Raw genomic sequence first — 13,387 nt, forward strand, 5'->3', positions numbered from 1 at the left:
ACTGACTGTGCACAGAAGAATCCACAGTGTTGAATTTACACCCTACAGTGTTTATGTAAGTCCATTGGACACAAATGAACACTCTGGGTGTTAATTCAACACTAGGGATTTTACTGTGTGACTTTAACTCTCATGCTTCATGTTGTAACTGGTTACGCTTTGCAGTGTGTGTGTGTGTGTGTGTGTGTGTGTGTGTGTGTTTTCAGTGTGTTGTGTACCATTCTAGGAGTCTAAATCTCACTTAGGCCACATTCATACTGCAAGTAAAAAATGGCCCCACAGTGATTATTATTATTATTATTATTATTATTATTATTATTATTATTATTATTATTGATACTATTATTAATATTATTGATCTTCTTCCTCTTCTTACTATTATTATTAGTATCAGTAGTAGTGGTATTATTATTGTTATTGATATTATTATTAATATTATTGATATTCCTCTTATTATTATTATTATTATTATTATTATTATTACTTTTATTATTATTATTAGTAGTAGTTTTTTAAATTATTGATATTATTAATATAATTTATATTATTATTACTATTATTGATATTCTTCTTCTTCTTCATATTATTATTATTATTATTATTATTGACATTTAGGTTTGTAAAGTGATGGCATAACACTAGTGATTTAATAATCCTATAAAAACCTATAAAAATCCAATAATAGTTTCAAAAGTATTAATAAATAAACCATTGGTATTGAATTGAATGATTCATAAATAAAAGGATGTTTAAACCTGCAGTGAGAATGTACCTGTGGAATTGTTTTGTACTAACAGCTAACAGAAATCACCATACTTGTATTATATATTTATGTATTTATTAATTATGGCACAGTTTCATATAATACTTTCTATTAACATTTCAGGCTGCTCAGTTATAGGAAATCTCTCAAGTAAGTTATACATGAATCAGCAGTTTTTCTTTCTTGGCATCTGTGCTTTAGTGTTTTGTTGGCGGAAATCTGTTCTTTTGAACGTTTTGTACAGTTTCTAAGCGCTCTCGATGCATCATGTGCATTATTTTGGAAAGAGTAATGTAATATTGTTCAATACTAAAGATGATATGATATTAATATTCCCATTTCCTTTATTAACGTTAATGTTTCCCTTCTGTTCCATCGTAGGCCGATCAGTAAGAAGGCTTTCATTCAGCACGTGGAGGATCTGTGTGCCAATGACAACGCCAAGTTTCACGAGGAATTTGCTGTAATTTCTGTTCTGTTTTATAGATACAGATGTGTATGTGTGTGTGTGTGTGTGTGTGTGTGTGTGTGTGTGTGTGTGTGATAGAGAAAGAAACTTAAGATGCTGCAATGGCATGCTACATGCTAGGTTTTTTGTGATAAGTGATTCTCTATGTTGTAGGAACTGCCCAAGCTTCTGCACGACCTGGCAACATCGGACGCTGACCTGCCATGGAACCGCTCCAAAAACCGCTTCACAAACATTAAACCCTGTATGATCTGCATACACATAACACACACACACACACACACACACACACACACTGCATATTTCATGATCTTTTCTTGACTGTGAACCTGAAAGAGTTTCACATCAGTCTAAATTCACTCTCTGGTGGTGTTTTCTTTCCCAGATAACAATAACCGAGTGAAGCTGCTGTCTGAGCCGGGGATCCCGGGGTCTGATTACATCAATGCTAGCTTTGTCTCTGTAAGAGCCAGAATTTTACACACCACACTACTTATTTCTCTTTTCCAGCGCTGTCATAATATAATATATGTTGCAGTTTTTGTTTACTATACTGTAAGTGTTTACTTATATGTTCCTGTCTATGTGGAGTGTCACATGTTCTCCTCATGTCCTTGTTGGTTTCCTTCAGAAAACATGCGAAGCCACTTTGCCCCCCAGGTGCGAATGAGTGCGCATGGTGTCTTGTAATGGTCATGGTAATGGTCCCATCAAGAGTGTTTTACCGCCTCATTCCTAGCTTTCCCGTAGGCTCTGGATCCACCTTGACCATGTGACCAGGATAAAGCAATAAATAAATAAATAAATAAATAAATAAATAAATAAATAAATAATCAGATGGGAATGTTTTTCAAAGCTTTTACTTGCCTAACAAGATACATATTGTACAGACCTTTGTACTGTAACTAAATAAGATTTGTGTGACTTTAGGTAGGAAAGCGACTCTTTTCTTTGTGGCATACTTTCTTTGACATGTTCATGTAATTAGATTATAAAGTTATATACAATACTAAGTTATACTATAATTCTAAACATTTCCATCAGATATCATTTGGAGTTGCAATAACAATAATATACAGTACTGTGCAAAAGTTTTAGCCACTCTGTTTTTTTAAGAACAAACTTTGTTATAGATTTTGTTATTTGTTATTTTGTTATTTTGTTATTCGATGACTTTTACATTATCGTGTCAGTAGAAAAATACATTTTAGATTCCCAAACATTAGTTTTCCAGCAAAGAATTAAATGATACAGAAAAATTAAAGCAGCGTATTAAGTGGTAAGAGAACACTTTTTAGCCACAAAATCCAACAAAGGCTGCTGGGTTTTGCTGCAAAACTTAAAAGCGAGTGCGACAGTCAAAGTCTCCAGAAGAACCGTGTCTGGTTCTGCAAGATGCTCGATAAAACTTACAGCTCATTTCCTTATAAATAAAACCACACAAATTGTTCCTGAGACTAATATATGTGTATATATTTTTTTTTAAAGCAAATTAAAATTAAAAAGTAATATTTTCTGCATAAACCCGTTCGTATTTAATGAATGAATGAATTGATATTCCTCACACTCCTCTCTACAGGGTTATCTGTGTCCTAATGAGTTTATAGCCACTCAGGGACCTCTTCCTGGCACCGTGGCTGATTTCTGGAGAATGATTTGGGAAACCAGGACCAAAACCATCGCCATGCTCACGCAGTGCTTTGAGAAGGGTCGGGTATGAGCACAAACAGAGCTGTCGTTCACTATACTTTATCACTGGTTTATTGTCTCCCAGTTAGTATGATTGTTCCTCTTGTTGCCTCTCTGTGCAGATTCGCTGTCATCAGTACTGGCCGGAGGACAACAAGCCGGTCACCGTGTTTGGTGACATCATCATCACAAAGCTGACGGAGGATGTGCATCCGGATTGGACTGTCAGAGTGCTCAGAGTGGAGAAGGTTAATCAGCACAGGACTTTAAGCAGCACAATTTTTCACTAATGTTCAGGATATAATAATTCCTTACATTTATATAGCACTTTTCTAGACACTCAAAGGTTATTAGGGAGACATGATATATAAGGTCCGATGGGGGAATTGTGTCACTGTGCCAGTGCTATAAGACATATGAGTGTGTCATATTCATCAAGTCTCATCCTCATTTGTACACACATGATCTCAGGAGTTATAAATCTTGGGATTTGGACTATAGCTTGCGTTGACACTAAACGTATGATTCACAGTAAATGACCATGAATGTGTGTGAAAGAGTTGTATGAAAGAGTGACTTTCTGCCTCCAGCATGGCGACTACATGGTGGTGCATCACTTTAACTACACGTCCTGGCCAGAGCACGGTGTTCCTGAGTCCAGCTCCACTTTAATACAGTTCGTCAAAGCCGTCAGGTCCAACAGAGGCCACGACAATGCAACCATCGTAGTGCACTGCAGGTCAGCTGTCTGTCTGTGCTGAAATGTGTTTCGTCTGCATTTCAGAAGTATTTACATCTGTACAGGGTAAACTTCTTACTCTTTTATATACAGTATCAAATTTCTGGGACTGCACTACCATTCAAAAGTATGGAATTAATGTTTTCAGTAATATATACTCAGTAAACTATATATATTATGTATATATATATATATATATATATATATATATATATATATATATATATATATATATATATATATATATACATAAAACCTATATATATGTATGTATATGTATATGTATGTATATATGTGTGTATATATTTATTTATTTATATATATACATACATATCATACATATGTATATATGTATATATGTGTGTGTGTATGTGTGTGTGTATGATTCTGATGAAATCATTTGTAGAACGCTGTAAAATGTGCCCAGAACGACTCCAAAATTATTCCAAATGTTTGATAGTATAAATTATGATCTTTATTATAAAGCTAATATCCAGATTTGTCTTTTGTTTTTGTTTTTTTATCTTGAAGCAGATACTTAAAGGAGGAATCACTAATAATTCTAGTATATTATTTATTGTTTAATATATTTTTTAATGACTGTTAACTAACTTATCCCAAATCCCAAATATCTTTTGGTGTCTGGTTGATATTAGATCTTTACCTCAGTGCTGCTGAATATCTAAGTTCTAACTGGCATTAGTTCTGGCTGCAAAGTAAATCACAGGTTTATACCAATGCACTCTTCCTAATATCAGTCCCTCCAGGATTTCACGATTTTGCGATCGCAGAAATGAATGAAAAATCAAGCAGACGTCAGTAGTCTGAGGAGCTCACAATTTCTCAGAATCATCGCAGATTTTTTGATGATTTGGGCCGAGACGTGTCAAAAAATGTGACGTCATCACGACGGGCGTTTGGCCGAAGCCCTCTTCGATTTGCGTGCGTCGAACGTGAGTGCAGCTCGAAGTCGTACTCGTTTACCAACAAACATCAGCGCGAAAGATCCTGCAAAACAATTTCGTGCGAATGCGATTTCGCCAATTCGAGTGGTTTTCCACAAAAAAAGCAGGAAAAAAACTCAAATTTTGACATTTTTTAAAAAAAGCCAAGTGTTTTTTGATCCCAACAATCACAAAAAAATCCTGTATGGATTGTAATATGGCATCGTTTCTATAGTAACAGCTCATTCCCAGAGATTTGATGTCAGACGCTCCACATGAACGCATTTAGGAGAATATATATAATCCTTGATATGGTGAAAAGACATTCATGTAACATTTTTAGAAGGAGTCTCTAGTGTCGGTGCTTTGTAAAAGTCAGAAGTAAAGCTAGAACTTTAAATTTTCCGACACTGGAGCGTGATGTAGTTTATTCCATAACTCCTATTTACCTATTACCTTACTGACTAAAAGGAAATAATTTTTATTGGATGTTCCGAAACATTAAATGTAACTACTGTATAAATAGTATGATGTATGAAAAGTATGACGTGTCGTTCTTTAATAAATGTAATCGTTGGCGAATTTTTGAGGAATAAAGCTTATAAACCTTTAGGGTGATAACCATCCATCCATCCATCCATCCATCCATCTTCTATACCGCTTATCCTCCTTCAGGGTCACGGGGATCCTGGAGCCTATCCCAGGGTGGGGTGATAACAGTGACTCCAATTCATCACACCATCCCTTCTCTGATTGTTTTCCTTTAACAGCATGCCCCCAAAACTGTTTCATTCTTTACACATTAGATCTATAAACCATATAGGAGTTTAGTAAATGGAATAATGGCTAAGGGAAATAAATGTGACTGGTGATTCCATGCGTTTGAGTGGTACAGTCTATGTACAGTACTTTATTACATGGGGTGCACTGGTATATCATTAGAGCTTACAAAAGGCCCAGATGTGATTTGCATGCGAATATAGTCATTGTTTGATTGATTACGACGATTGAGGAAGTTCACAGCACGTGTATTGTGTGTGTGTGTGTGTGTGTGTGTGTGTGTGTGTCTGTGTGTGTGTGTATTGCAGTGCTGGCGTGGGCAGAACCGGAGTCTTTATAGCTCTAGACCACCTGATTCAGCACATCCGAGACCATGACTTTGTGGACGTGTACGGCCTGGTGGCAGAACTGCGCAGTGAGAGGATGTGCATGGTGCAGAATCTGGTTAGTCACACACACACACACACACACACACACACACATACACATTGATTGAAAAAGACTCCTGTAAATGAAGCGTGACGTTAATGTCAGATTCTTCGTTCCACAGGCTCAGTACATGTTTCTGTATCAGAGCACTCTGGATCTGCTGACCAGCAAAGGCAACAGTCAGTCCATCTGGTTCGTTAACTACTCGGCGTTGGAGAAAATGGACTCGCTGGATGCTATGGAAGGTAAAATACAATCACACAACGGTGTTAGGGCAACAAAATAAAAAGTCTCATTTAGACGAATCCATGCTGTTTTTTTCTTCAGGTGACGTTGAGTTGGAGTGGGAAGAGACGACAATGTAAGAGCGCTGAATTTTCTGCATTATGCCTGTCACGGCTTCATTAAGACCCTGAGTGAGGACGACTGGGGCACTGCGGCCAAACACAGAGCAAACACCAGGAACATTTATGAAGCCGACAGTTTGCACACACACACACACACACACACACACACACACACACACACACACACACAAACACATGGCGTGTGTGTGTGTAAACTGTGTGTAAGTATAATCACTTCAGACGTCCCCTGCTCACATCATTAACTCATCGAACAGTGTACCGACGTGTAAAGTCAGAGGATTATAAGCTTTTCATCTGAATCCTTCCCGTCTGTTCGGTTTGTTTTAGATTGACACCTTTTACAGTTTTACTTACATTAGAATCTTACTAAACATATATTTGTTTCAGAAATTTGAAACTCCTTTTCTGTCTTCTATCGAACACGACAAACATCGGAAAATGTTAATATTGCAAAGTGTAAAAACGTTGAAATAATATGATCATTAATAATCATCGGATTCCTACATTTTTCATGATAATAATTTATGCTACAAGCTGAAGCAATGAAAGCGAAACGATGTGTAACTTTGCGCTCTACCCTCACGTTAATGTCGTTTTACGTGTATTATGTATTACGTGATCGATTTATTTTATTCATACATCCAGTATGTTACACACGGTAGCGGACGAAGACCCAGCACTCGTCAGCTCGCTATTTTTAAGTTGTTCCTCATTTATTCAATTTTTATCATAAATTATTAAGCCAAACAAGTGTTTATGTCAGGAGCTATAAATATACAGGATATTTTTGTGTGTATATTTTCAAATGAAACAGTATTTGTGTTTTGAAATAAATGCGATTTTTTTTTTGTCTGAGATATGCAGTGTGTCCATGTCATGAAAAAACGATAAAGAGCAGCTGTAGAGCTACACCTCAGTAACGTAGAAATATGATCAAGTAAACAGAACAGCCGCGCTTCCAATTGTGAAAAACACTTGACTTTTCAGAAAAGTGTTTTTTTTTTTTTTTTTTTTACCTCTCTACCAGGAAGCAAACAAGAAAAATAAAGATGGACGACAAAAGAACGGAGTCTTGTTAGCGAGTGAATTTAGGGAGATATAAAAAGTCCCCCACGAGCTGCCAGGACAGCTTCAGCAGCTTCAGCAGCTTCAGTGCTCATTGGCGTCGAGTCTAGACATCTGTGGCACTGCACTGGAGCGACGATGAACACTGTTCCCTCTGGTAATGTGATGATGATGATGATGATGGTGGTGGTGATGAACACTCCAAATTTTTCATTAGGTGTTCAATTAGAAAGAAACACCCAACGAAAAGAAAAGAAAGAAATCATTAAAAAAAAAAGAGCTAGAAAGAATGAATGAATGAAAGAAAGAGACCAAACAAACAAAAGAACATTCAAGAAAACAAGAAAGACACAAGGACGAAGTTAGGAAGGAAGAACAAAAACAAGAAACAAAGACCTTTGGAGAAAGAAAGAAAGAAAGAAAGAAAGAAAGAAAGAAAGAAAGAAAGAAAGAAAGAAAGAAAGAAAAATAAAGAAAGACCTTTTGAGGAAGAAGGAAAGAAAGAACGATAGAAAGAAAGGACCTTTTGAGAAAAAAAGAAAAATAATAAAGACCTTTTGAGAAAGAAAGAAATACATTTTAAGAAAAAAGAAAGAAAGACAAAGAAATACATTTTGAGAAAGAAAGAAAGAAAGAAAGAGACTTAACAAACAAAAGAACTTTTAAAGAAACAAGAAAGACACAGGAAGGGAGGCAGGGAGGGAGGGAGGAAGGAAGAATGAACAAAAACAAGAAAACAAAGACCTTTGGAGAAAAAAGAAAGAGACAAACAAAGACATTTTGAGAAAGAAATGAAAAAAATAAAGAAAGACCTTTTGAGAAAGAAAGAAAGAAATACATTTTGAGAAAGAAAGAAACAAACAAAGAAAGAGACCAAGCAAACAAAATAACTTTTAAGGAAACAAGAAAGACAAAGTCCTTTGGAGAGAGAGAGAGAGAGAGAGAGAGAGAGAGAGAGAGAGAGAGAGAGCGAGAGAAAGAAAGAAAGGTCTGATATGTGAGTACTTATCTGATTTGCTCTCTCAGGTAAACGCTGATCCTGAATGAAAGTTGGCTCGTGTCTGCACTGCACTTGAGCAGAAAGTTATTTCCCCGCAGCTCTCCGGCTTTATTGCAGTTTTTTCAGACGACAACAGAGTTCAGTTATCTGAGAGCTGCAGTAATAAACACTGCACCTAAGACCTGAATATCACAGTGTTAAAGATTACCGTGCCTCGGGCTGTGCTCTGTGCACTGTTTAATCCAGCAGGCTGAAAGTGGAGGCAACTTTATTCATCCAGACTCCGACATAACCTCGCTTCCCCTCAAAAGCAACAAAAAAGAAACTCGCAGTTAAAGATTTCAGTCTAAATCTCACTGAAAAACAACACGACTCTTTACCATGGGAATTTCATTTTCACAGCAAAACCCCTCTGAACAGAACACAGCAGACAGCATGATATCTGATCAATTTTATTCCCATTCCAGAAAACTCAGCTGTGCAAACTTCACAAAAAGCTGTTCCTTCCACAAATCCATAGCAATAAATAAAATCTCACTTCTTTATCATTTCTATGCCGACACACAGGATGACATCATCGCTAATCTCCCTCTGTACAAGTAGACAAAATATGCAACTAGCAGTGAATAATTCTACTTAATACATACTTAATCCTCATTAATGAATATCACCTCCCAAAACCCCAACTAAACAAAATAAATACACTTAGTTTAAAGCATCTAAAATATACTTCTGTAGTCTCGGTTGAATCATGTGCCTGTTACAGATCTATGCATATTCATGTTCATAGGCAACTTTTATATGACATGCAGTACAGCAAACAATAATGTTGCAGAGATGCAAGCGTGAGCCACGAGGAAATTTCAAACACAAAGCTATTTTCAGTGTGTAATCAAAAGTATTGGCACATCCTATGAATCCTGGATGCAAAAAACAATGCGATTATGATGTGTTATATGGCAAGCGTAATGCTGTCTAATGAAAGGTATGAGCCAGTGGGTCATCATAAGTACTTATAGTTACATAGTCCATATTGTGTTATAAAAAAAACATTTTAAAAAGTACCTTGTTTGAGCAGCTTATGATCAAATTAAGGATTTGAAGACACTGCAGTGCTTACATTTTGATCTCAAAAGACGTTTGTACAAATGAATGAAGGTGATGAAGTTAAGATTTTGTTGTATTTTATGTAACATGTCTTTTTTAAGGCTTTACTGCAGCACTATAACCTACAGTACGGTAACTGTCTCATGTTTAATAGGTAAAAGTACAGGAATTACAAATCAAATCTGGTAACCGATGAGAGAACTATTAGATGTGTACAGCAGAACGTACAGCGCTATAATTACACAGACCTTAATGTGTAAAAATGTGATTTTACTAATAGCTAAATATGTAAGAATATGTGAAATAATTCATGGGGGGAAAAAGAATCATGTACAGTATTATGCAGTAATAAAACTTTACAAGGGCGTAACCACGCATTCTTTGGGGGGTCGTGTCCCCCCAAATGTTCAGGAAATACCAATCTGTCCCCCCAATATACAGTACAAAATACTTTCTATATGTCCCCATTTAATGAACTCTGCCAACGGATCTGTCTTTTCTTCATCTATTCTATTTATTTATGTCTATTCCTTTTGAATATACTTCCGTTTGGTAAGGAAAATAGGTGTGTGCCCCCTCTCCAATTGTACGCTTGGTTGCGCCCATACTCAACGCAAGATCGTTGATATATTTTAGCAGCTCGGTCTGTAAGAAATGGAGACCGCAGCCAAGCGTAGAAAAGTGCAGCAGAACATACAAGCTTTTTTTCAGATAGAAAGTAACTAAATACCTAAGTAGTAGGTAACCTTAACTTAGTATAGAAGGCTTCATACCATGACTTGGTTTGTTCTTAAGAACGTCAATTAACTTTTGATATTTGCACACCCACGAAGTAGGCTAGGCTAACGTCAGTTCCAGTTTTTGACCCCCCCCAATGTCCATACCATGGTTACACCTTTGATACTTTATACTAAAATTTGTATTTGGAAACAACGTCAATGCTTAACATGAACGTTCCCGTAAATAACTTTTAACACAGTTTACACCACAGTGCTGTTAATTTCTCGAATCTGATTTTATTAGAAGATGTTGATATTAACTACTGAAATCTGAAAAAAAAAGTTCTGCTGTACAAAACCTGCTGTTTATTTTTTTGTTGTTGTCGTTTTTTCCTAACAAGTTACTAAGTACGTTAAAATCCAATATACAAAGTACCAGTAATGATTCGTACTTAGTACATTCTTACCTATTAATTACTAAGTACATACTATATATAATTACCCATCACTATAAGTACTTATAATGTCAGTTGCTATAAATATGTGATTACAATGTTGTTATGAATGTTATGTCTTCATAAAAGCTTACATTCTTACTTTACACTGTTTCTATGCCATGCTATTTATTTGTACACAGGATTCATAGGAAGTGTTTTTGTTAAAAATTTCAAACAATTTCTTTAAAAAAAAAAAAAAAAAGCACGTATATCATCTCAGAAGTCCGAAGGCAAAGCAAATCTAGACAAAAACAAAACAAAAACAAAAAAACAGCTTGGTTTATATTGAGTAGCAATCTCACACTCAGTCACAGAAAAACACTACATAGGCATCCTACAGAAACTGAAACTAGAAAGATCAGGATACCATCCAGGGCCTAGCAGTTGTTGGGGCCATAAAAGGTGAGAATGTATATTATACACAGATGTCGGGATAACCCATGGAATGTTTTATTTCAGCTATTAGCATTAACTTCTGTAACACTTTGTTCCTGCTGGAATGGGGAAAAACATCTCCGAACATTCAGTGTCTCATGAATTAAACTAAAGCTCTGTAATGAAACACTGCAGGTAGTTAGACCTATGCATAAGTCCATATAAATGTGCCTTAATCAGGGTGTCTACAGGTATCCTCGAGTTATTTAAAGCACTTTTTGTACCGCTACGTCAAATGGAATTTAATACTGTTCGATATTCAGACCTCAGACCTAACTATAGATGTACCGGCTATTCAGATGCCGAGCAAGCGTTATGTACGTAGGGTGGAGTTTGCCTAAAACAGGGGTATGTGAGCATGTTTTTCTTAAGTTCAGTACGACAGTCTGACAGTTTCCTTTAGCTGCATGTATGCCACACTGAAATTTACATTTTTGGAAGTATGATATTTATGTTTTTGATTGTAAATATACTCAACTATGGAATGCCATTTAAGGCCACTATTGAATACATAAATATGACGCTCATCAGCAAAATGTTTTTTCGCCACACAGAGGACATCAGAGGAGACTTCAACTTAATCTGAGACTCTGCAAGGAGTGAATTGTTTATGGATATAGTTATTAATTAAATTAGCATCAGCTATAAGTGTAGAAGATGAGTGCTCGGTCAGCTTATCCTTCAAACCGTGGACACGCTTTCTTTACAGGATTGTGCACTGAATTGACGAAAAAAAAAATGGAGTATTTTATTCATCCATCCATCCATATTCCATACCTCTTATCCTCCACAGGGTCATAGGACATAGCTCTAGACATTTGGACATAGCTCTGTTCCACTGTAAAAGCGTGCTACCAAAACTGCTATTAACCAAAACAATGATATTTTATTCCGTATTTATTTGAGGTTTTATCCTTTATTCAGGGAATTTTTCAAAATGATGGGTTTCAGGGTGAATGCAAGTCCAAAACGGAGTAAAATGTATACCTATCAATATGAAGAATGTATTACTCGTCAGTGCGTTCATTTAAGAGCCTGTGGACACCCTGTTTAATAAAACACTATAGATCATGAGCACATACATGTTCACCCTTGTGTAACTCTAATCTAAGCCATATTTTACAGATCGGAACCCTGGGACTAACACCAACACTGCTAACATCATCACGCTGTACGTGAAAGGTCGTAAGAAAGTCTGATGCTAACGTTGCAGCTCTGTGGAAATTGCTCTATAAACCCTTAAAGAGATAAAAGTACAGGGAAAAGAACATCTGACAAAACTAGCTACTCTGTATCTAAAATACTCATTTAGAGGACACGAGGCCCCGATTGTGAGACGTGATTATTTATACAGGACTGAGCAGATGTTAGTGTACAAAAGGTGTGTGTGGGCGTGTGTTTGTGTGTGTTTTGTCAGGGAGAAAAGAATATATTACCGTCTGTGGTCATATGGTTTCGAATAGAAAAGGTACAATGGGAACTGAGACACTTGAATATAAATGTGTGAGTGTGTATGTGTGTGTGCACGCTCAGACTAGACTGCGTGTCCCACTTGAATACCTACGCTGACTGAGCAGGTGTTGCGGAGGGGGCGGAGTTGGAGGGCAGAACTGGTGTTTGTGATGATAAGGAGGCGGTGGAGGCGGCAGGGGCGGCTGCTTTGCCCTGCCCTCCCTCGAGTGGGTCGGAGTGGAGACAGCCGACTGGATTAAACGTTGTCCGGGGTTTTGGCTCAGGAACGCCTCAACATGGCCGCGGCCTGCCGAGTCCACGACGATCACCTTGACGATCTGCTGGCACTGGATGAGCGTGTCAGGGGAGATGTTAAGGGCAGAGCTGGGGGTGGAGCTGGAAGCCGGGCTAGGCATGATGGCCAGCTGAGGCTGAGAAGTGGGCGGAGCCGACGGAGTGCTGACCTGGTACGTTCGGAGCCTGTTGTGAATTGACACCTAGTTTAGGAACAGCCAGAAGCAGGAGGAAGCGTTATCAGCCTGGCCTGCGGTGCTCGGGCGGCCCTCCGGTGCGGACGAGACGAGAAGGCCGTGCCACGGAGCATGCAGCACACACACACTCCGACATGACGTTCAGTGTGCTGGGACGTCCTGCAGCTATCACACCCCTCCTGAATTATTGGCACCCCTGACCTACCCACTTAATCAAGTTGTTATAACAATACGGCTCTGTAAACGATCGATTTAACCCTTATGTTCTGTACGGGACAACATGTTCAGGTCGTTTTACAGTAACGTTCCCTGAAGGTGATTAAGGGATGAACGAAACATGAAATTTTTTATACTAGGGAACTAAAATACAATATGAAAGTATTCAAAAAATATGAATAATTGGGTGCTATTCTAATATCTAATTATACTTCAACTTTTGA

The 13,387-nt window shown here is 37.4% G+C and overlaps 2 protein-coding genes across 3 annotated transcripts in view; one reads left to right on the forward strand and one right to left on the reverse strand.

Annotated features, from left to right (window-relative positions):
- The window catches only part of ptprq (protein tyrosine phosphatase receptor type Q), a 60,179-nt gene extending 53,143 nt beyond the window's left edge, over window positions 1-7,036 (forward strand). Inside the window, exons 49-58 of one of the 2 annotated variants that reach the window (XM_017465130.3) lie at window positions 887-913; window positions 1,145-1,226; window positions 1,386-1,476; window positions 1,618-1,694; window positions 2,812-2,946; window positions 3,044-3,169; window positions 3,512-3,660; window positions 5,693-5,828; window positions 5,935-6,058; window positions 6,141-7,036. In XM_017465130.3, the coding sequence (XP_017320619.3) occupies window positions 887-913; window positions 1,145-1,226; window positions 1,386-1,476; window positions 1,618-1,694; window positions 2,812-2,946; window positions 3,044-3,169; window positions 3,512-3,660; window positions 5,693-5,828; window positions 5,935-6,058; window positions 6,141-6,178 (985 nt within the window). In that variant the 3' untranslated portion in view covers window positions 6,179-7,036. The remainder of the gene's footprint in view (window positions 1-886; window positions 914-1,144; window positions 1,227-1,385; window positions 1,477-1,617; window positions 1,695-2,811; window positions 2,947-3,043; window positions 3,170-3,511; window positions 3,661-5,692; window positions 5,829-5,934; window positions 6,059-6,140) is intronic. The other variant, XM_053677837.1, reaches the window with a different exon arrangement.
- A 1,646-nt stretch (window positions 7,037-8,682) lies between these two features.
- Window positions 8,683-13,387, reverse strand: part of iqsec3b (IQ motif and Sec7 domain ArfGEF 3b) — a 39,934-nt gene continuing 35,229 nt past the window's right edge. The window contains exon 16 of the mRNA XM_053677838.1: window positions 8,683-12,953. Coding sequence (XP_053533813.1) covers window positions 12,534-12,953 — 420 coding nt within the window. The 3' untranslated portion in view covers window positions 8,683-12,533. The remainder of the gene's footprint in view (window positions 12,954-13,387) is intronic.

Source organism: Ictalurus punctatus, chromosome 4 (genome assembly GCF_001660625.3).
Source record: "Ictalurus punctatus breed USDA103 chromosome 4, Coco_2.0, whole genome shotgun sequence".
NCBI classification, from domain to species: Eukaryota; Metazoa; Chordata; class Actinopteri; order Siluriformes; family Ictaluridae; genus Ictalurus; species Ictalurus punctatus.